This window comes from Scatophagus argus, chromosome 22 (genome assembly GCF_020382885.2).
Source record: "Scatophagus argus isolate fScaArg1 chromosome 22, fScaArg1.pri, whole genome shotgun sequence".
Lineage (NCBI taxonomy): Eukaryota > Metazoa > Chordata > Actinopteri > Scatophagidae > Scatophagus > Scatophagus argus.
In genome coordinates this window covers 2,772,184-2,795,367 of record NC_058514.1, presented here as the reverse complement: position 1 = coordinate 2,795,367, position 23,184 = coordinate 2,772,184, and the positions used below count along the sequence as shown (strand labels likewise).

Below are 23,184 nucleotides of genomic sequence, written 5' to 3'. Positions count from 1 at the left end.
AAATCAAATTAAAGAGTCTGGTCTAGACCCGCTCTTACTGGGACTGATTTGGCGCTATATAATTGAACTGAATTGAATTAACAATAACAAAAAAAGCTATGATATGATGATAAAATGAAAAAGGAAAAAAACCAAACCCTTTTCATTTCCGTTTTGACACATAAATTATCCAACGATGTCCTGCCCGCATCAGACTGCGCTCTCTTCCTCCCAGTGAAATGAGATCCGACCCGTTCCCCTGCACACCTCAGACCGCCTCAACCTGTTCTCCGACAACAAACACGCCACCAGCACGCGGCACCCGCGAGTGTCATCGCTTACAACGATGACGTCTCGCCTGCCTGTCACTGTTTAATGCGCCTCTGCCGACTTGTTACGCAGCGCGGTGCGTCATGTTCAGCGTCGTGCACCAGGGTCGCAAATACGTCCCCGCGCGCTCCCCGGTCACCGATGACTCTCCATCAGCCGTGCGGACTGTTCACATCAACAAATCGCCCGGTGAGCAGAACGAGCCACCGGAGGCTACTTGGCCGCCGCTGGGAGCCAAGATGCGAGTCTCCAAGGCCAACAAAGGCGCGGTGGTGGTGAGAGCTGTCCGGCGGTATCCGTCACCTCAGGCGGCCAGCCTGGAGAGCCTGGAGGCGGCTTTGAGTGGGAGTGGGCACTCGGAGGTGAGTTCACCGAGAAATGTCAGGAGAAAAAGCGAGCCAGAATCCTCCGGGACCGGAATGGACGGTCACGGCGGAGGGCCGTTGCGGAGCAGGAAGAGGGGGTTCAGACCCCCCGATGTGAGGACCATCTTCACCCCCGGTGAGAGGGACCCCAGGGTGAGGGAGGAGTCCGGCGAGGGACACATCTTCGAGCCCGGAGGCGACGACACCTGGTGTGATGTGTGTTGCAACTACATCTTCCAGCATGGTCTCACCTGCGCAGGTGAGTCTGCAGATGAAGAGTGAGGGGTGTGTGTTGGTGGGAGGTGGGACTCCTGTGAGGACCCCCTTCAGGAGAAGTTTTAGGATTTATTGGATTGGTGTCAAACTTTGTCAGTGGGCACAGATTTATTAATGTGAAATAATACATTGTTCAGTAACTTTTTGACCATTTTCATACCAAAATTAAAGAAAAATCAAAATTTTCCCTTAGAATGTTTCTTTTTGGACCATCCCATAGACCACCAGCATATCGATGGTCATTTCTAACCATTAAATCAGAGGTGCATAACCTTATTTTTGGCTGTAAATCTAATATTGACCCCTTGGATGAACAGAGGGTATTTATTGCCAGCTGCCACTGAGTTAGGGAATGTAGGTAACATGACATCGTGTTACAACAAATTTCAAAATTATTAAAGTAAAAATGACAAAAGACGGATTGGATTGACACTAGCTTTAAAGGTACAAGTGTCAGTAAAAGTCAGCAGGTTCATCCGGAACACAGAGCCTAATAGAAGACATTTGTCAAAGTGGAATTAGAGGTTTTGGGGGTTAATAGTCAAAACTGTGCACCTTTGCTGCACACTTACATTGACCTTTAAAGGATAGCCTGGAATAGTTTGAAAGATAATGAAAGCGGCATCCGTGTTTCTCTGTGGCGCCTCCTGACATGCAGTACAGACCGCATGTCTCGAGCTGTTTTCCTGACATCAGTAGGCAGGGCCCAGAAACGCAGCCCAGCAGCAGGAATGCGGTTGGCATGCAGATGGACCGGTTTAGGTCAAAAAGGAGACGAGCCTCGGTGTCTCTGGACCTCCCTCTGTGTCCGCTTGTGTCTGACGATAGATTAGATACAGGAATAGAGATAGAATAGAAACAGGAAACAAAGAAAAAGGCTCGTCTTCCTCATGTGTCGGGCTCCTAACATGGCTGCTGTGCTGCTTTTACGAGCTTCTGAATGGAAATGAGACTCTGAAAGTTTTGAATGGTCAAACACCTCAGAGTTTTTAAAAGTTCATCTTTCTCCCCTGCTTCATCCTTTTCTTCACTCGTTTGTCCCCTCGTGAAGCTTTGAATGTGATTTAAATATGTAATTCAGTGAAAAAACAGCAAAGTTGTCATTCTTGACAATGTAACAAAATGTTACTTTAATTTAACTTTACCTCATCATAATGGTTTTACTCAATGACATTCCTACATTCTTTCACTCACTCATTTCACATACAGTACTTACAAAGTGGATTTTATGACCAAAACAGCAGTAAACTCAGCTGTTTTGCTGCTACTGTTAGCTTCAGTTAGCAAACTTTACAAAGATGTCGCTGCTGTTTACCGGACGTTACGGACAGAGAGAGGTGTGTTAAACTTTTCAGCTCATCTCACCTCAGGGTCCGTTTCAGCCAAATCCCTTCATCAGTGGATGGAGTTTCAAAACATAAAGAAACAAACAAGGACATTGTTTCGCGTCTTTTTCTAAAGTCAAGACCTAACCTTCCATGTACTTGCAGCGGTCAATAATAAATCCTAATTTATTCAAGATCAACGGACAACAATGTATTGATCAGTTCTGTAATAAGCCAACAAAGTGACAAACCATATTTTAATACTGATTTGAACTTTATTTAATGTAATATGTTCCTGTAAAAACACAAGAAAACATGCATCAAATAACAGATGAAACCAGGCGGATGTAGACAGATCTTCTTACGCGGCCTTCGTCAATTTAGGGTCCTAACCTCGTTATGTTTACAGATAATAGACCATGAGCTCTGTGCTTCCTGTCAGTGTTGACGGAGTTCATGTTTCTGTGTGTTGATGTTTCTGCTCATTTAAAAGCCGTTTCCACAGTCGATTGGCACTCAGGAAGCCCGTCAAAGGCCCGTTTCTGGATCTGAATGTCACCGGCCTTCCAAAGATGACAAAAATGACTTTAGATAAGAAACAAAGTGAAACCTCTCGTTGCTAACGCCCTGTAGCTCTGCACTGATGGTCACTGGTTCACTTATTAACACACAGAAACGGTCACTCATAAGCCAATTGAGCAGCAGCAGCAGCTTTGTTTAGGTATTTCTTTTAAAAATTAATTTCTCAGGCTGAATGCATGCTGAAGCAGGATTTTAAATGTTGAGCTCACGCCAAAGGGGTTTTTTAAAAAAATTATTTAGCTAAAGAAGTATATTAAGCAATAATAATAAGCAATATTTCCCTCTCTGTCTCTGTCTCTGTCTCTGTGTTACTGTCTCTGTCTTTGGCTCTCTGTCTCTGTGTCTCTATCTGTGTCTCTCTGTCTCTCTGTGGCTCTGTCTCTGTGTCTGTCTCTGTGTCTCTGTGTCTCTGTGTCTATCTCTGTCCCTCTGTCTCTGTGTCTCTGTGTCTGTCTCTGTGTCTCTGTGTCTCCCCCCTTGTCTGTCTTTCTCCCTGTGGGTCTCTCGCCCTTTTGTTTCCTTGTCTTGTTCTCTGCGAGGTGAAGTAACAGAAACCTGCCTCAGAGATCAGGAAGTCTTTGTCTGATCGGGTTTAATGTTGCAGCAGATGCACTGTGTGTGTGTGTGTGTGTGTGTGTGTGTGTGTGTGTGTGTGTGTGTTCATTAGTGCTGGGTAGGTGGAGAACAAGTAAGAGTCTCTAATAGCTCTGTGTCAGTGTGGTAAACATCTGTTCTCTGTTAATCTGACACAACAGAGCAGGAAATTACGCCGTTTAATTGATTCAAATGGCCTTTTGTCATTTCACGTGTTCACGATGCTCAGTTAAATGTGTTTGTGTTTTATTTCTGTCAGCAGTGGTGGAATGTAACGAAGTACATTTACTCTGCTGCACTTAAGTGACTAAGTGATTATTGATTATTCAAGTGATTATTCTACTTTTTCCTTCTACTTTACTACACTTTGGTGGCAATCTACATGTAGATTCATATTATTAATACGAAAAATGACTCACTAATAAATTGTGATATATTGTTAGACTTTGGGGCACGGTGGTGCAGTGGTTAGCACTGTCGCCTCATAGCAAGAGGGTTCCAGGTTCGAATCCCGGTCTGGGCCCTTCTATGTTGAGTTTGCATGTTCTCCCTGTGCCTGTGTGGGTTTTCTCCGGGTTCTCCGGCTTCCTCCCACAATACCAAAAACATGCACATTAGGTTAATTGGCTACTCTACATTGGTGTGTGTGTGAGAGTGTGTGGTTGTCTGTCTTTGTGTGTTGGCCCTGTGATTGACTGGCGACCAGTCCAGGGTGAACCCCGCCTCTCGGCCGTAGTCAGCTGGGATAGGCTCCAGCTCCCCCGCGACCCTGACGGATAAGCGGTATAGAAAATGGATGGATGGATGTTAGAATTTGAGCTACCCGGCTGTCAAACAAACAAAGCAGCTCCACCTTCACCGGCTGCAACATTAAAGCAATGAATGTGTTGATAACCCAGTAAGCTGGTTCTGAAATGGGCCGTTCTGGATGAGGACCTTTAACTATGGTGCTTAAAGTATAGTTTGATGTTTAGTGTTGAAGCAGGAGGGGTTAACTTCTTCTTAGGCTGATTATTAGGCTGATGTTCAGCTGATGTTCAGCATTTTCCCGATTATCGTTATCTTTGCTTTTGTGATATTGCCAATAAAGAGCGAGCAGAGGAAGAGTTTCTCATTGTAGTGCGGAGGACGGACGCTTATTTTGAACCACTGTGCAAAATGCTGAAGCTGCTCCACAGTCTGCATTCACCTCCTGTGTGTGTGTGTGTGTGTGTGTGTGTGTGCGTGTGTGTGAGAGAGAGAGAGATGAGTGTGTCTGTCTCTCATAGAGCCAAACTGTCACAGCGACTGAACAAACAAGGGATGGCAGCTGACACACACACACACACACACACACACACACACACAGGCATACAAACACAAATGGGGGTCAGTGTGTGTGAGGGGAGGGACCAGAGCAGACCTCACCAGAGACACATCATGAGAAGGATGAGTTTGTACGTCTGCATCAAGTTCTCTTTGGATTTAAATCGACCTCTGGATTCTGTCGGAGCCTAAAACACGTTAATCAGTGAGTGTGTGAATGTGTGTGTGTGTGTTAGAGCGATGGGCTTTGCCAAAAACTTTGGCAAAACTCTGAGGAGAGTGTCTGGATTTTTTTACCGCTTTCCAAAAGTGATGCGCCGCTCGGGCCGACTGGAAGTCATTCAGCTGTGGAGGAGCTCCGGTGAGTCTGGAGCTCGTTTTTCCGACTGCACTTTGAGTATCTAGTCAAGAAGATTTTTTTTTTTAGATATAATTTAAGGATATCAGAATGTCAGCAACTCATTTGCACTTTTCACTTCCTGTCAGTGTCCTCACCAAGAGACAAAGCTTACTGTTTACTGTAAACCAAGCTGAACATACAGGAAACAGAAGGTGCAGGAACAAAATATTTAAAATGTGACTAACTGCCTGTGTAGACTGAGCAGTTTGTGTGTGTGTGTGTGTGTGATATTCTGAGCAGCTCAATTTTGATTACATTATAAAACACTCGAGAACGTGTCCAAACATGCTGAAAGAAGGAAAAGGGGAAACAAAGAGCATTATGAAGACACCGAAAAGAACAGGTGGCTGCTGTATTTAGCAAACACCTGTCCACACACACACACACACACACACCTGTCTTTGTCTTCTAACTACTGTACAGGCATTTGCAGATAATGAGCTGTGTTTGAGTCTGTTCCGTCCAATGTTGGGATGCTTTTCCTCCCTTTCTCTTATTTAAAATACATAAAAGATGAATTAAAACGACCCAAAGCGATGCAGACAAACACGCTGAATTAAAGGAAAAAACTTTCATAATTTCACTGATCGTCACTGCTTTTTCAACCCTGTTAGTTTGCTCTGATTCCAATCAGTGGATGAGTTAAATTGCATCCTCCTGCTGGTCTGCTTTCTCTTCACGGAGAGAAAAGAAAAACATCCTGTGTGACTTGAAACCTCACGAGGATCAGTTGGGTGGGGATGAAGGGGAAAAAGGTGAAGACGGGAAAAAGCTCCCCTGTGCCAAAACATAAAGGAGGCGACTCATTTCAGAGGGTGAAAGCAGCAAGAGCTTTGACGAGTCGGTACGCTAAAACCTGCACTGTGTGGCTGCAAGTTTGTTTACCGCTCTGAAGCTAACCGTTAGCGACTGCTGATGTCGCTCAGCTGTGACGCGAGGATCACACTTTACCACAGTCCAAACCCGAGTCAGATTTAACCGGACCAAACAACACATTGCCCGGCCAGTTTGAAGCATGACACACCTCAGACTGTAAGCAGTGTGTGTGTGTGTGTGTGTGTGTGTGTGTGTGTGTGGGGAGCTGAAGGCTCATTGTGCTTCTCTCTGCACACACACACACACCTCATTAGAGAGTTGATGCTAAGAAGAAAGGAGGACACTTTCACACAGAGGAGGGAAAAAACTGTAGAGTCTGTCCAGTTTGTGGTTTCTGACCTTTGACCTCTGAGCTGAGATCCCGCTGATCACGCCGACTTTCACAATAAGAGCCCTCTGTGTGGCGATTTACGGGCCGCCGCTTGTGGCACAGGTGTCGTCCTGATTGAAAGGACCTTTGAGATTTTTACTATTTTAGGACAAATTTATCGGTTTGTACATAAATTCACCTGTAAGTCAGGATTGTTCGCTTTGTTATTCATCAAAATAACAACAGCTAAACATTTACATTTAACAGAAGGTCTCATGTTTACAGGCTACAAGTTATATAAACGCTGCACCGCAATTCTTGCTTTTAGTGTAAAAGCATAAAAGCTTCAAGGGTCCGACTGATTGAGTCTGATCGATCGTCGACGTCTGGGAAAAGCTTTTATCCCTGAGACGGCAGACGGACAGAGAGAAAGGAGGAGGCAGAAGAGGGGGAGGAGAGAAGAGGAAGCTGGCAGAGGAGAAGGATAAAAGATGCTTTTTCACTTTTTCAATCATTTAATTACTTTAAGCTTAAGGAGCCATGATGGACGGAGATGTTTTACCAGACTTTGAACAAAGATTGAAAACATACAAGCGTAAAAGGACTCTGGAATTAGAGCTAATCAGCACTGTAAACAAAGCTGAGTTTAGGGGACGTCAGTAGCTTTGAGTGTTGGACAAATTAAAAGTTTGACCTGACGATGGGGCTAAAGTCATCATCAAAGTCATTACAGTTCAGCGTGAGGACAACGTAAATGTTTGTGCTGTCTTTTCATGGCAGTTCATCCCGTGTTTGTGGAAATATCCCACTCAAAAAACAGAAGATTCAGCCTCATGGTGGCGCCAGAGGGCCTGTCAGAGGATCACTGGAGTCACTATGATCACCATGAACATCTGACATTTTAGCCAGTCGTCAATACATGTTGGGATTACGGTTGTCAGATTCTTTGGTATCATAAGGGTAGTCTTGTATTTTATAGTAGTTTTTATACCAGTGTTTATACTAGTATTTTCACGTTTGAAGTTGTGGTATTGTGATAACCTCAGTTGGGATGTTTCACGGGATAAATGAAAACTTTGACCTGCTGGTGGTGACCCTAAGCCATAAGGATTCAACATCTGGGCACCACAAATGTCTGTGTGAAATGTTTTGGCAATCCATCCAATAATCAGTATAAAAATATTTTCCTCAAAAGCAGAAAAGTCAGATTTGTGGATCCCAAAGTGAATAAGATTCATGAACAGCAGAAAGTGACTTTGTGTGACTTTTATGTTTTTCACACTCGCAAATGAACACTTGCAGTGTGTGTGTGTGTGTGTGTGTCGGATGGATGGATGTTTGGATGGAGAAAGCTCTTCCTCTGTGGATCAAGTTCATTGTCAAAAGGCATGGAGGGGGATGACAGCGTGAACGGGTGAACGGCAGCAGGAAACTGGGCCTACACACACACACACACACACACACACACACACTAGTCATAACAAGCTACGTAAGTGAGCAAAAGAGAAACAGAGGAGAGGACTGAGTCAGCAGTCCTCCGTCCAGCAGCAGCAGCAGCACCACCCCTCCTCTCCATCACACTGTGGCCTCCATTTGACTGTTAAATCAGCCACTCAGCACAACAACACACTGACAGGGAAGCAGCAGCGAGAGGCGGCCACACAAACCAGCATCTGAAGTCCGACAGCAGGGCTGAGCGCACGGCCGAGACACACTGCAGAGAGAGAGAGAGAGAGAGAGTGTGTGTGTGTGTGTGTGAGACGAGGGGATGTCAAAGAGCTCAGCGAGGATGATGAGTCGTGTGCGTGTGAGATGAAGATGGGAGATGGGAGCAGCCATGTGCAAACTGTCGGATAAAGTCGGACAGCACGTGAAAAAGAGGTCACCAGGTAGGAACATGTGAACGAACAAACAAACACACACACACGCACACAGTACGTGCAGGTGTTTGTGAGGCTCATAGGAGTGTGTTGGAGTGTGTGTTTGTTGACAGGAAGTGAATTAAGAAGCTTCCTCCTCTCCTCTGACTGAGTTATTTCAGTACTTACTGGTGCTGCTGGAAACTGGCCAGTATTGATGGGAGTGTGTGTGTGTGCGTGTGTGTGTGCGTGTGTGTCTCTGGACATTTGACTGTCGTGTTTATTGTTTTGTCTGCTGACGTTTGTTGAATCCAGCAAACCAAACGTATGAATTCACTCTTCATCAGCGGTTTGTTGATGATGGTGGATGAAGTATTCAGATGCTTCAGTAAAAGTAGTACTACAGTGTAAAAATACCGTGTGGCAAGTAAAAGTCCTGCATTCAGAATCCTGCTTAAGTAGAACAGTAGAAAAATACTGGCATCATCATATACTTTAGGTACTAAAAGTAGAAGTACACATTATGCAGAAAGTCCCACTTCAGAGTCACGTGATGTTATTGGGCTGTAATTATTAATTAACTGGCTGCAGCTCATTTTAACTGGTTAACGTTTGTGTCTGGGTAGCTTAACCTGTCATTGGCTCTCTTTCATTCTCTCTTCTCTAACCTTCATCAACAATACATCACAGTAGCACAAACTCCGGGGTAAAGAGGTTTTCCACACGGAGAGGAAACACTGAGCGCTTAGGTTTGGTGTTTTTAAGGATCAGAGTTTGTCCTTTGATAACAACTCGAATCCTTCGTTTTCCTCCATCACACTTTGTCCACGTCAGAATTTCCATGTGGTTCGTTTTCATTTGCAAACGGGAGCTTGATATCAGCAGGTTATTTGCATATACGTTACACACACACACACACACACACCTGTTTGTCCTGTCTGGTCTTTACACTCTTATTTCACATGCAGTTTACTCACTGAATCCGTCTAATCGTTCGCTTTGTGTGCAGGTTGCAAGTACGCGTGTCACGCCGCGTGTCGGGACCGCGTGTCACTGGACTGTCACCCCGCAGCTTCACCCGTCAGCCAGGACCATCTCAACAACAACACGCCGCTCCATGTGAGTACACACACACACACACACACACCACTTCCCTTTTCTCTCCTCTTCCTCAGATGCTGTCGTGGCTGCTTATTCGTCACTCTGTAAACAAAAATGTGCCTTTAAAGCACCTGACAAAACAGAATCAGGCCAAGAGCCAATCAGCACTTGTTCCAGAGCTTTCCATGATCTTCCTCGGTTCAAATTCTTCTTTAAGGACTTTGTCATTCATGTCGGAGATACATTTTAATTCTTGACCCCGGATTAAAGAATATACTGAAATGCTATGTATAATATAAAGAGACAGAGAGTAAATAAAGCAGTATAATGGTGGTTTATGGTTAAAGCTGGTTCAGGATCAGTTTAGTTTGGTCGCAGGTCGCCACACGGGGGCGCTGTAGCCAAACGTTTCATCCGCTCGTGAAGGCGCAGCCCGGATGATGATTTACCGTGAGAATAAAACAGAAAAGCATCAGAAGAACACCGTTAAATCACCATATGAGTTTCCTGTTACAAAAGTAGGCAACATTTTTGATTATCTGTGAAAGTTCAACTAATTTGTAAGAAAAAATTAGCAAACTTTCCCTCCTCTCAGCCTCTCGGCTTTTAAGAGAATCAAGACATCAACTTGAGTTTTAGTAAACTGGGTTCTGACGTGTTGCACATCAAGTTAAATAAAATTCATCAAATGTTGAATACGACATGACAATAAGATAACACACGTCCGAGCTTTAGCATGTGTTTCGGTGTCAGATTCCTTTGAGCTTCGATCAAACGTTGGAGCCCGAGTCAGTACACACACCCGAATGCATCACTCAGCAAGAATGGCGTGTGTGTGTGTGTGTGTGTGTGTGTGTGTGTGTCCAGAGTTATTTCACCTCCAGGAAACAGCCACAGGATGTGATGACACACTCGTACACGTTTGAACCACAATAATAATAAAAAAAACAACGTATTGCGGCCAGAGTGAGTTTAAGATGAGTCAACAGACACTTGAAAATGTTTTAGAGAAAACAAGACTTTTTTTAAAAATAATGTTTGTAACTTCGGTTTCACTGTGACTTTAACTTTAAAGGAACAATCCAACGTTTTAGGGGTGAAAACACGAAGGAAGATTGAGAATGAGGTCTCATCTTCGTCAGTTTAACATCAACATGAGATTGTTTTCTCATAGTTTTCCCTCTCGGCTCTTGAGAAAACAATACGATCCAGAAGAAAACGGGTTTCACGCCAACATGGACGCCGGGTCACAGAGTTTCAAACGGTTTGACTTCGGACTGGATGCTGGTGCTTTGTTTTGGGGTGATGATTGAAGTTTGTGGTCAATTTAAAACAGTCGTCTCATCATTTTTCCGGCTGTGTTACCGTCTCGCACCCAGACCGATCTGTGGTCCCGAACGAGCCGACTCCACCCGTCCGGGTTTGCATCTCATCTGCCAGTAACACCAACTTTAATATTCCCAGTCGTCACCGAGCGCAGTCGGGGTTTGGCTCCTCCGCTGGTCGACTCTGATGTGGTTTCTTTCAGCCAAAACATGGAGGATTGACTCAGCACATTTCAAACTGGCACTGATCACACACACACACACACACAGTCTGATTCTGCTGAGTAGTGCTGAGCACACTGCTGTGGGTTTTTTAGATTGTGTCAGTCATTTCTAATGGAAATGCATGTTGGGTTTGCAGCTGGATACGGTTGGGTCAGAGTGTGTGTGTTGTGTGTGTGTCTGTACGTCTGTTTTGTATGTATTCCTCTTCTGACGCCGTGTTTTTCATATTTACACCCAAACAGACATCACACACGCTGCACATGCTGCACGTCATATCACATGCATCAAAATAAAAAGCTAAACTGAAGCCAGAAGGGGCTCTTAGTGCTTTTTGTATTGGCTTTCTTACATTTGGCTGATTCTTATCCAAGGTGCTCGTTTCCCATCGGCTTCTTTGCGTATCTTTAAGCTTCTGTGTCTCTGCTCACTTCAGAAACGCTGAGGCCTCTGGAAGAGTGTCAGTCGCTCTGTTTCTGTCTGTGGTTTGCGGGGGAGAAGCCGTCTAGAAAACGAGTGTCAGCGAAAGTGATGGAAGGAGTGTCTGTGTTTGTGTCTTTGTGTGCTAACCTGCACACGGCGTTCAGTTACCCGAGTCGACAGCCGAGGCTTATGATGCTGAACTTTACCTTTTGCTTTAAGCATTTATCTCATACCCCGCTTTCAGATCTTTAGACACAAAGTCCCAGTGAAACAGTCTCTGAAGGTGTGAAAAGTGCTGCAGTGTGTGTTTTTACTCGCGTGCTTCGTCACCCGAACTGAACCGATCTGTGACGTCATTAAGCTCGCATGGGGGGTTCGATCTCAGTCAGCGAAACATTAAGTCGGTGGTTTTGTCCCGGAGACACACAGGGAGGAGGAATGTGTGAGGCTGTAAGTCACACACACCGATTCACACACACACCTGTGTCAGTTACGGCGGTCACAGTGATCCTCCAGGGCAGCCAGCCAAAGCACAGTGTAGCACCAGTGCAGGGACGTCGGCCTGCGAGCATGACTGTGTTTGTGTTGGCCACCGGAGGAAGTAGGTCAGCGAGGTGCCTACAAAATAAAGGACAACAGCCTCAGTCGCTCACACACTCTGATTCAGCGCGACAAAAAACTGTGCACAACAGTCCGACGCCAGAGACAGAGCGGAGATGAAAACTTAAAGTTTGACATCACAAACCTTGTTAGTGTCAGTGCAGAGACAAACTTTAGGCTCCTTATTTAACTATAGGACTGACTGACTAATACAATCACCCGGCGATTCAGTCAGCCGGGCCTGAATCTGCAGCCTGCGTGGTAATGTGGATCTCAGTCATCATGACACTACAAAATTAACTTTTATCTTTAATTAAAGACTGGTTTTCATCCCAAAGGTATCTACAGACTGACCCAGTCCCAGTTTAAATGGTGGTTAATGTGAACCACAAGTCATGATCACTTCAACTCTCAGACTGTTTCATTTAAAGCATTTTTGCAGACCCAAAGAGGTCAAAAAAATTAAAATCCAATTTATTCTGGGACATCGTTTTGGGGTTATTTATGACATATTTGAGTTTAATTTTTATTTCATTGGTAGAGAATTTATTGTCATGAAAGTTAATGCTGAATACCAGGGGATCCTAATGCTATTCATGTGATTTTTAGCACAGTTTTTTTAAACTTTATTTTCATTTGGCTGATAAAAAATTTGCAAACAACTTTCAAGTTACCCGATGAGCCTTTCGAGCAACTTTTCTGAATTTTGACCAGCAGGGAGTAAAGGATGCATTTTCTGTTTAGGGGAGTGTAGCGTCAACAAATCACAGTAAAAATATACATTTTTTTTAGTGTGTAGTGATAAAGGAGTAATTAGTTGCTGTCTCCAGTGGCGAGCGCCTGTACAGCATGACTCAGAGTTCATCGTCCTCTCCTCTGATTGGTCTGGCTGAAGAGAGGGGCCGTAAATGATTGACAGAGACAAAGAGAGTCCACTTCCTGTGTGCTGGGAAAGACAAACACAGGAGGAGGGAAAACAAACATGGCAGAGGGAGGGAGGGAGAATAAACGCGGGACAGAGATCAGTGTTCATGTGTTTTCTCTGGCTCCGATGGAGACTCATTAACAGCAGCTGGTCAGAGCCGCCGCTAACAGCAGGAGTTACTGTAACCTCAGCTTATCATCTTCTACTTCGGCCAGTTCGTGGTTCCAGGTTCCAGGTCCTGTCAGTAGAGCCATCTAAATCCTCATGCAGTCATGGTTCTCAAACGTTTTGACTACTTTTTATGGTGGACAGGAGTTAGACTTTCAAAATAAAGCCCCCTGACCAATCCAGCCTTTTCTCAGTAGATGGACGCATTCAGAAACGAGGCTAGACGGCAGAGTCACCCGCTGACATATTTGACATGTTGGGAGAAGGAAGAGCAGGCAGCAAATCAACCAAAAGTGATTTTCTTTCTTTAAATTGTTCTATTTTAACGATTTGCAGAGGCCTCCAGAGGTAAACATATCCAGTATTTGTAGAACAAAGGAACATTTTGAGATGCTGTCAGCTCAGATTTCCATGTTTTGGGACGTCAGCTGGGAGACTTTAAGTGTCCTGTGACTGACTGACAGGAAGACCACAAGGTAAAGTTTTAAAAGTCAATCTAAAAGAGCGAGGAATGTTAATGTGTTTTCCCTCTGAGGTTTTATGGTTACTCATTAACAGCCATTGGCGAGGTGAGGGGCGGGGAGGGGTAACACCACAGTAAATACGCACGAGCAGCTGCTGTAAAAGTCGAGAAAACATATTCCAGTGTGGGAAAATGTTTCTCTCTTTCCTTCTCTCAGTCTGTCACCAATACGTGATTGTTATCTGAACTTACTGGCTTCACTTTGTACAAAGTCTTTGTACTTTTGACCCCAGTTGTGTTTATGCCTCGGCTCTGTTATGTCACCTGTCCTCAGGAGGAGGTTAAGAAGTTTTAAAAACCCGGATGAGGGTTTATGTGGGTTTCAGAATCCTGAAGCCTGTTGAGGAGTAGTTTAAACTGCATATTGACGATGAAACGTGCAGAGAGGACATACGTGTGAGGAATGCAAATGTTCAGACTCAGTTCAGCTCTTAGAAAGTTGATTGTGTGGAGGTTTCTTCTTTTATTGGCTGCGTAATAAAAATAAATGCTCTTATTTGTTTTCTTGCCAAGACGAGGAGGTCGACTCTGATAGGTCAATAACACTCACAACTCTGTGGTGAATATGAAGTTATGGCCTTTCAGATAATTTCTTTTTTTTTTCATTGTTTCAAATGAATTCAGTTGCAAGAAAAATTAGCTCAAAATTGCACTTTCAACTTGTCGTAAAAGCATCTGAAAGAGCACTTAGACCATTTTGAGGACATTAGAATCAGTTCAGATAAAAAGAGAGATTTATTTTCTTCAGCATCTGTAGTCATTTTTGGTCATGCCTTTGCTGCTGCTCATTGAAAAGTCGAGTTTTTGAACTAATCCTGAATCTGGATTTCTCCCTTAATTGTCCCCTCTCATCTCCGTCAAAGATCTGGTTTTGCACCGTCCTTCCTGTAAGCAAACATCATCGCCATCTGCTTATCACACAACTCTTCCTCGTTGTGTATCTCTCACAATCTTCCATTTCCTCCAATCCTCTTTAATCAGCCACTTATTGTGTTAAGGAAAATACAAACAGGGCGGAGGCTCACCTGCCAAACACACAGAGGGAAACGAGGACGATCGTCCATACAGATCGGACAAAGTGACCAAATCAGTCACAATCACCACTTTTAAATTTGGACAGAAAAATTTAGCTTTTGTCTGAGGGTCCTGTCCTTGGATAGGGAAATATCAATACCTGTTATATTAATTTTGCATTTTAAGATGCTTGCAATAAATCCATTAATGGAGCAACTTCTAAAATATGGCCAGAGTTCAAAAGTAGCTCCACAAGTAAAGACAGCAGCAGATCAGGAAGAAGAGCTGCCGGCTGCTGCTCACGGTGCTGATTATGTGGCATTTGCAGCAACCCTGCAAACACAAACTAAAGAAAACTAACACTAGCTGAGCTCACAAAATTATTAGAAAGCGGCGATAATTATATACACAATGCAAAACTGCCAACTCTGCAGAGGTTTTTATTTTATTATTTTTCGTCTGTTTCAGCTCATTGATTTGGTTGTATGAAGCTTTAGTGTTCTGGTTCACTCTCTCCGCTCTCAGAATCGAATCGAAAGTGTTTTCAGTGAAAAAGCTCCACAAACCATCAGGCAAAGTTAGCAACAGCTGGTGAAGCACTTAACAGCTGGAGTTGGAGGAGACCAAAATTGAGGTAAAATGTCTGCCACAAACACAGAATGAATCCTGATGTTTGTTATGTGTCTGCTGAACAAAAATGCTGCTTTAAATCTGAGACCAGATGCATCAAAAGACAAAAGTTTGTGTAATCACAGTGTCCAGGGTTTGAAATTATTCACTCTCACTCACTCACATGAAGTTTTGGAACCAGCTGAGGCTTCAGTATATTAAATATGTTGTCAGTGTGTAAAAATGTCATGAAGACACCAACCACTTTCTTCCCGAATTGCACAGGATATGGTTATGAAAATAATAAAAAAAAACAAATATGGCAAGATGGCAAGGAACACTGAAAGTCATCGTAGCACGTCAAATGTCAAACACAGATGGAGTTTAAAAGTTACTGCACCACCAAACATCGGAAAGACAGACAAAGATATGAAACAAAAAGTCTGTGAACTTCATGTTATTATTATCATCGTTATTATTATTTATTTTTAGAAAATCTGTCATTTTCAGCTTTCCCAGGTCAACACTCTAAGACACATAATGATAGTGTCACAGAAACCTGCAGCCCTCAGCCACAGAAAACTCATTTGATGAGTTTACACACAATTCACAACCTGTTTGGTAGCTTTGAACGAAGATCTATACTATTATTTGATATACTGTCGGGTTTTTCTTATGTTATCCATCTTTTACATTGTTCAGACTCAGAGAAACAAAGAGACTCAAAGCAGCAGAGGCAGTAACACAAGAGAGATGAATTATAGCAGCCACAACAACACTGTAATCTTTGTGGATTGTGAAGGATTAACTTCTCGGTCAGATGCAGGCCTGACAGACAAAAGCTCCCCCATCATCAGCTGCCTGTTGCAGAAACAGGACACCAGCCGACGGATTAGAGACCCAACAACAGACGAGTCCCATTGATTTCCTTCGTTTTTGGCTCCCGACGTGTCCCAACATGGCCAACTGTGCAGCTAACACGTTTTGTAGCTGAGTTAAAGTAAACGCCAGCTGAGCCCCGAGCCACCTCTGAGGACTCTCTGACTTAACAGGTTAATGGTTCATATCTATCTTTTTTTGTCACTTTGTTGTTCATCAGATCACTTTAAAATATTATACATACTTGGAAATGTATTTGATAACCAGCCAAACATGCAGCATGAACAGGAACAAATAAAAATCTCTACTTTTAGGCATCATGTGCTGATTTCCGTCAGTGCTGTCAATTAAATCTATATTACAATGCAAAAATGACTGATCAATGTTTATCGTTTCTTTTGGGTTACCAAGGAGGGTTTTGAAAAACATTTCTTAGTCTCAGCCTTTGAGTGTATATAAAGATGGAGGACCTGAGACCTGACCAACAGTGAAACCAAAACATCTGGACGCCCCCCTGGTGGCTGGCTGCAGTACAGCTCATAAACTCCTCCCCCCTCCACGATAGCTGATGGGACACGGGCCAATCTAAAACTCAAAGGACACATCAAACAGGTTTTTCCCAAAGGTGGTTCTTGTCGTTTTAGGTAGTTTTCATCACGCTGGTGTTTGTTCAAATGTTCATTTTCTGATACGTTTGGTTTTAATCAGTTATTTGATGCTATAAAAACGGGCTGAAATGTCATGATTGACAGCTGAGCGCTGCTCCTGATTGCAGTGTATGAGCGGGAACCCGACACTGCAGTAAAACTGCTGCTCTGTAATAGAAACACACAGGGAACAATAAACCGTTCAACCAATCAGAGTCACGTACCCTATAGGCCAACTAATATCATATCATGTACGACAGCCTGTATGGACCTTCATCAGGTCTTCTCCTCTGAAAGGGCACTTCATCGTATCTCCTTGTGCCCCGGGCTACCGTCGAGGGCGGATATCACGTTTCATCTGCCAAAGGGGCATCCGAGAGTGCATAAATAAAACCCAGTTCAGGGACAATTTATCAAGAGGTAAACTGAGCTCTGTAAAAGCAAGTTCAAGTCATTTTTCTGCTTAGCTTGTGGGAGGTTCAAAGGATAACTCAGATCCATATCGGGGTGGGACACTCCAGCAAACTCCTCTGTGTGTGTGTGTGCATGTCATGTTGCACAGTGTATGTTTGCTTGGGCTTATCTGGGATCCTGATAATCTCAGCCTCAGATAGCAACCAGCCTCCCTGTAAATGACACACATTCACCATTCATTCATGCAGCCTAAATACAGCAGCGACGCACTGACTTCACTGCCAGCAAAATAAAATACACAGACACGCCGTGGGCTGAATGCATGCTGACAGACCTGAGATTGAAACAACAGACAGAGGGGAGAACAGACAAAGCAGACATACAGGGAAAACAGAGGCCTGGCTGTTGTTTTGATAATAAAACTCCCAAAAGTTAAACCAAGAGCTCACATGTCTGAGATTTTATAGTTTTTATTTATTTACATGAAAAGGTTATTTCAGACAGAGTTAAGATGAAGTCTGCATAGGAAGGAGAGACTTCGAGAGGGAGGGAGAGAGACTGTTGGCAGGAGAAAGTCTTATCACACCAATAAATCGCTTTGAATTGAATTAAACTGCGTCTTTGTGTGTGTGTGTGTGTGTGTTTGGTCCGTGATTCTGTATCTCTCACAATCCTGTTATTGTGCTGCTGCTGCTGTCAAACTGTGTGAGCTGAGGCCAGTTGCTTCCCCTCATCCTGTTTGATTTTCAGTAACTCAATTTAGTACTCAGTGAAAAACAAAATAGTTTTTTTTTCTTTATAAAAGGGCAATTTCCCCTCGATGACCCCGGGCTCACAAAACTCCCATCAGTCTAAAAATACTTGCTGTAATGTACACCTCGAGCTGGGAAATAAACATGTCGGCCTAAACAGTAGGTTTACTGAGGTGAGTTGAATTTAACCTGCTCCACCCGCCTGCCAGGGGTGGATTGAGGCATTTGGGGGCCCAGGGGTGAACTGCAAACCTTAAACTCTTTTGACACACTTTCTCCAGACTGAGCCTGTAATGTGCATGTAGGGGCTTGATATGAGCACCGAGCTGATCTCTGTATTGTTTGTCTAAGCCAAACTTATCACAGTGGATGTTATCAGCACAGTCGTACAGTTTACAGGCCCACACTGGTGCAGTTTCCTTCTCACTGCCCCTATTTATAACTAGCAACTGAAGCTTGTTTCACTTTTGCAAGAGGAACTCATTCAGCAGGTCTCCCATATAAAACAATTTATGATCCTGATAGCCGTTAAAATACGTCACACCTGCAGAAGTTAGATGCGTGATGTGGAGAACGAGAGCCTGTGACTCTGTGAGGCTAAATGCTAACGTGCTCACAGTGATGATGCTAAGCACGCATCAGGTTTCCCATGTTAGTTTAATGTGTTAGCGTGCTGATATTTGTTAATTAGCACCAAACAAAAACACATCTGAAGATGATAGTATTACAGTATACAGAAAAAAAGTGTTTGGCAAATTAAAACTCAGCAAATGTAAAGTTGTGGGGTCACTAAAGTTATCAGGATGTGGAAACAGCTGGAGACCTCATGGTGGCAGCAGAGGGTGTGCAGGTGTGTTGTGTGGCACTTAACGTGGTGGCAAGTGAGAAAAGGCTCTCACACGAACAGTTCAGGTGGAGGTGAGACGGGTCGATCTGATCTGGAGCCTGTTCTGTCATTTAGGGTTCGAGGGCTCCTTTCATGCTGCTCGTCACTGCCACTTTAACACCCCCCCACCCCACCCACCCACACACACCCACACACACCCACACACACACACACACACCCACACACACACCCCAGCTGCAGTGTGACCCCACAGGGCTGCCTGCATCCCTCCTCTCGCTGCCTGCCTGTGATTATGTGATACACCGAGGCTGCGTGTGATCCTCTGACGGCATTCCTCTGCTCTTTGATCACGAGACGCTCACTGTTTTGTCTGTCAGGATGAAATGCTGGGCCTTGAGGCGAAATGGGGGGGGGCACGTGCACACACACACACACACACACACACACTTTCTCCACAGTCATGTTAAAATTCACCTGACACACTAACACACAACTGCTTTTAATGCAATCTGTGGATCAGTTTCTCAGTCCCTGCGGCAATATGGAGCTCAGGCTGGATACTTAACACCTGTCACACCAGAACAAAGGAGTACATAGACACACACACACACACACACACAGAGGTGTTACAGTGCTCTCTCCTGTTCTACATCTTCAAGCAGTGAATCTGCTTCTGCTTAGCATTTTAAGCTAACGTGTGTGATGTTGACACCTTCAGGCTTCACCTTCATCCTCTCCAGCGTATCATTAGTCTCAGTGTTCGCAGAACGCCCTCAGATAGTTCCTAAGATTGCTTAAAAGCACCAGGATGCAACAGTCGGCCATCATTAAGCATCTGCAGCCGACATTCGCCTGCGTTCTCCTCAGTGTTTCTGACCCCTTGGGCCCTTGTTGATGAAGTCGGGTTATGCTTTATTTCCAAGTGCAGCTTCGGACAGAACAGAGAGAGAGAGAGAGAGAGAGAGAGCTGTGTTTGACTGGGCAGCAGCACATGACCCGAATCAGCCTTTGCATACATTCAGGTTCATCAGAATTCCTTTATTATACTTTAATTTGTCCCCTACTTGTTTCTATCCTGTAGAACAATCTTTGCCAGGACATCATTCCTAAAGAAGTATTAATACTCCATACAAGACAAAACAACACATTTCTTTAGTTGTTTTACTCACTCTGTAAAGCACTTTCCTTCCATTTTAATTTAGATGCTCAGGAAAAGCCAAGCGGGTGGCTATGAAAGAAAACACACTCGCCTGTTGGTTCTCACACACTCCCCCACTATCTCCACTCCTGCTGCCTGTAAATTAGAGACGCGACACACACCCACCTGCAGAATAAAGAGACACACACCCACTTACAAACACACACCTGTTCACATGCAACCCTCTCTTAGTGACACTTACCTGCACCAGGTAACAACATCTTTCCTGAATGAGGTCATGGGAGCTTGAGGGGAAACCCCCCTCCCTCCATCTCTCTCTCTCTCTCTCTCTCTCTCTGCTGTTTTTCTAAATATGACAAATTCCTCAAAGTTCGACCTTTCACCTTTGCTGACCCTTCAGCTCCCTTCGCTCTCACCTCTTGCATAGCACAGTCCGACTTCTCGCCCTCTAAAGTTAAACTTAGCCACTTATTTACTTGAGCATGTTTTGGAATGACTCAAGCAAGATCACAGAAAGACAAAAGCAGATACTGGCTGGCTTGTTATTTTCTAGGTTGGAAGATTAAGATTTAGTTGATTTTACGGCTGAATTTGATGCTGTGATGTTGCTTTATGTCATGACTGACAGGCGTAAGCGTCAGGTGGAACAGAAGTCTGGTAGAGTCTGTTTCTACTTTGAAACTGGATTAATCTTTAACCAGACCTTCAGCTGCAGAGACACAGCAGAGTTTCTCACGGGACTTGTTCTTATCAGGCTGTTAAAATAGACATCACAGGAGATTAAAGGCGTTCCATGAACATCAAACTAATTAAATACTTTTAGATGGTGGTACGATTGGATTTGTGTCTTCAAAACAGGAATTAATTTTAGAGCATAATGCACACAGCACCCAGACGGCAACCACACGCAGAGGTTTGGCATCCGTTTAAAGGACAACCAGGAGATTTGTGTGGCAAAAAAATAATGATTGTTTGTGTTTTGATTTGTATTCTGAATGGATCTGCGTGTGTCTCGTCTCGACAGCATAATGTCCCCCTTATGAATCCTGCAGGCACTCTCAGGAGTCACTTACCAGCTTTATTTTTAACATGTAAACAACTAAATTGCTAGTTTTCAAATAAATAACTCAAAAAAAAAAAAAAAAAATAGCATCACATTGGCTGTTTTCCATTTGGAGGGTGAAACGATTGTGTGAGAATATCTAAAAATAAGTTAGCAGTGACAGGTTTCTCCTGGCTTCACACAGGAAACAGGAGGACCAACCCCAGCTTTGGAATGTGTGTAATGTGTAACTGCGTCCATCTCACCAAAACCACCGGGCCGCATTCCTCTGCCACAGCCTCTCCGTCTCCCTGCATTCATCACGCTCATTATTACAGAGCCGTGACTTGTAATTTATATTTCATTCATTCCCCGTGGCTCCTTCCTCACTTGGCTTGTCTTGTTTATTTTGGGGTTACTGTTTAAAGAGAGCAAAGAGCGGCTCAAACTCCTCAACACCATGATAAGTGGTATTAGTTAGCAGGATGGGGCGTTGGGGTTCTTCTAGTTTTATTGTTTTTCTTTTTGTTTTAAGTATTTTATGTTTGTCTTTCTCGCCAGTCCTGTTTCAGTGGAAATGAAAAGTACACGTTTATCTGTGCTGAACATGAAGTTTTCGCCGGCCAAAATTTTTCAGGCCACAGAGAAACATGTTCTTTAATTAATCAGAAAATGTGTGCTTTTCACCAGCGAGCATCCCTTGTGATTTGCTTTTCCAACATTAATCATTAGAGTTACATTTTTGTGTTATTTTCCACTTGTGGTCTTCAACCTTCGGTTAATAAGGCGAGACATGCGGGAGAAAAGGTGTTTTGATTTTTGATGGATGACAGCTAAAATACAGAATCCCACACGAGCCATATGTTGGTGTGACGGGGAAGTTTAACAGTCGCAGAGTTACAGTGTAGGGGCTGCGTGTTAGTTTGGAGCTGCTCGCACTGGAATGTCGGTGATGTTTAACCAGACTGGCTCCGGGCCAAAGCGACTGGACAGCAGATTAACACCAGTGACCCCACACACATGCACACTGAGCTCTCTGAATGTGTGTGTGTGTGTGTGTGTGTGTGTGTCCAGTCTAGTGAAAAAAATGGGGTCTTCTGAACATTGAGAGTGTGACAGTGAAATACCACACCCTCCTGCCCATTGACCTCTATGAGTCCTGCTGGGCAGAGTGTGTGTGTGCTGTGTGTGGCAGTGTGACTGATGACTCCTCTCCAGCATTGGCAAGCATTCCTCCACACTTTTATTTTGAAAGGTAACTGATATATGGCAAGTAGAACCAAATAATGCATCATGGATTGTGTCCTTGTGGTGTTTCTGTATCACAACGTCTCCATTTTGGTGTTTGACTAATGAAACACAATCACACAGAAATAATGTAAATAATTTCTAACTTGGTTGAAATCCCGAAAGCTTTTTCGCACTTTAAGAAAAGCTTTTTAACTCTGCATTTCTGTCTTTGCCCTCCTTCTGTTTGGGGACAGTATGGTGGCATGCCTGTTTATCTGTGTACTGTGTGTGTGTTTTGGTTGGATCTCCACGGTACCATAAAGGACAAGATGGTGGTTTGGCTGCCCCAGATGTGCCATATTTATTTTTGGTTCCGTTCTAACCCTGCTGGTTTTAAATTAGAGCCTGTACGTCTAAAAATCTCCCCTCTTGTGCACTAGTTTCTCCCATTGCAGCTGCGTGTGTGTGTGTGTGCGTGTGGGTTAGGGTTGATTTAGTACAGATGTAGCATAGATTTCGCTCTGCAGCTTGAACCTGCTTTGCTTTATGCATTTGGGCCTTGATTTGCAGCTTGGAGGGCTCTAATATGAACAGGTTAATGTTAAAAATCTTTATCTGTGCATGTAGAAGGAAACAAGGGCGTTGAGGTAGCTGAAAACAAAGGTACACTACTTACACTTTTAATTGTCTCTGTTGTCAGTAATGACTTACAGTTGTTGGCCCATGAGGGGTTGATATGAGAGACCACCCACTGAAAACACGAGTGAAACTCTGTTTTACGACCACATAAACTCAGCGGTTGGTCAGGTTACTGCTCTACTGAACATACTTTATTAACATGTTTCAACATGTTCTTTTATTTCCTGTGTAGGCTGTATGACATTTCAGGTCACACTAAATCTTATTAGAAACACACTGGAAAAAAAATAGAACATGTTAACACTGCAAGTCAAAGCTGGTTTTATTAATGTTAATGTGAGTGAAAACACAACTTTAAACGGGGACTGAGTGGGAATGAAAACTCACCGTGGACTTTTTGACTCTGAAACCCCCCACCCATACAACTCACACCCACACCTTATGTAAACAAGATTACTAAACAA

At 43.8% G+C, this 23,184-nt stretch overlaps 1 protein-coding gene across 1 annotated transcript in view; it reads left to right on the top strand.

Annotated features, from left to right (window-relative positions):
• Window positions 1-214: 214 nt before the first annotated feature.
• Window positions 215-23,184, top strand: part of rassf3 (Ras association domain family member 3) — a 52,730-nt gene continuing 29,760 nt past the window's right edge. The window contains exons 1-2 of the mRNA XM_046378660.1: window positions 215-933; window positions 9,211-9,320. Of these exons, the coding sequence (XP_046234616.1) occupies window positions 393-933; window positions 9,211-9,320 (651 nt within the window). The 5' untranslated portion in view covers window positions 215-392. The remainder of the gene's footprint in view (window positions 934-9,210; window positions 9,321-23,184) is intronic.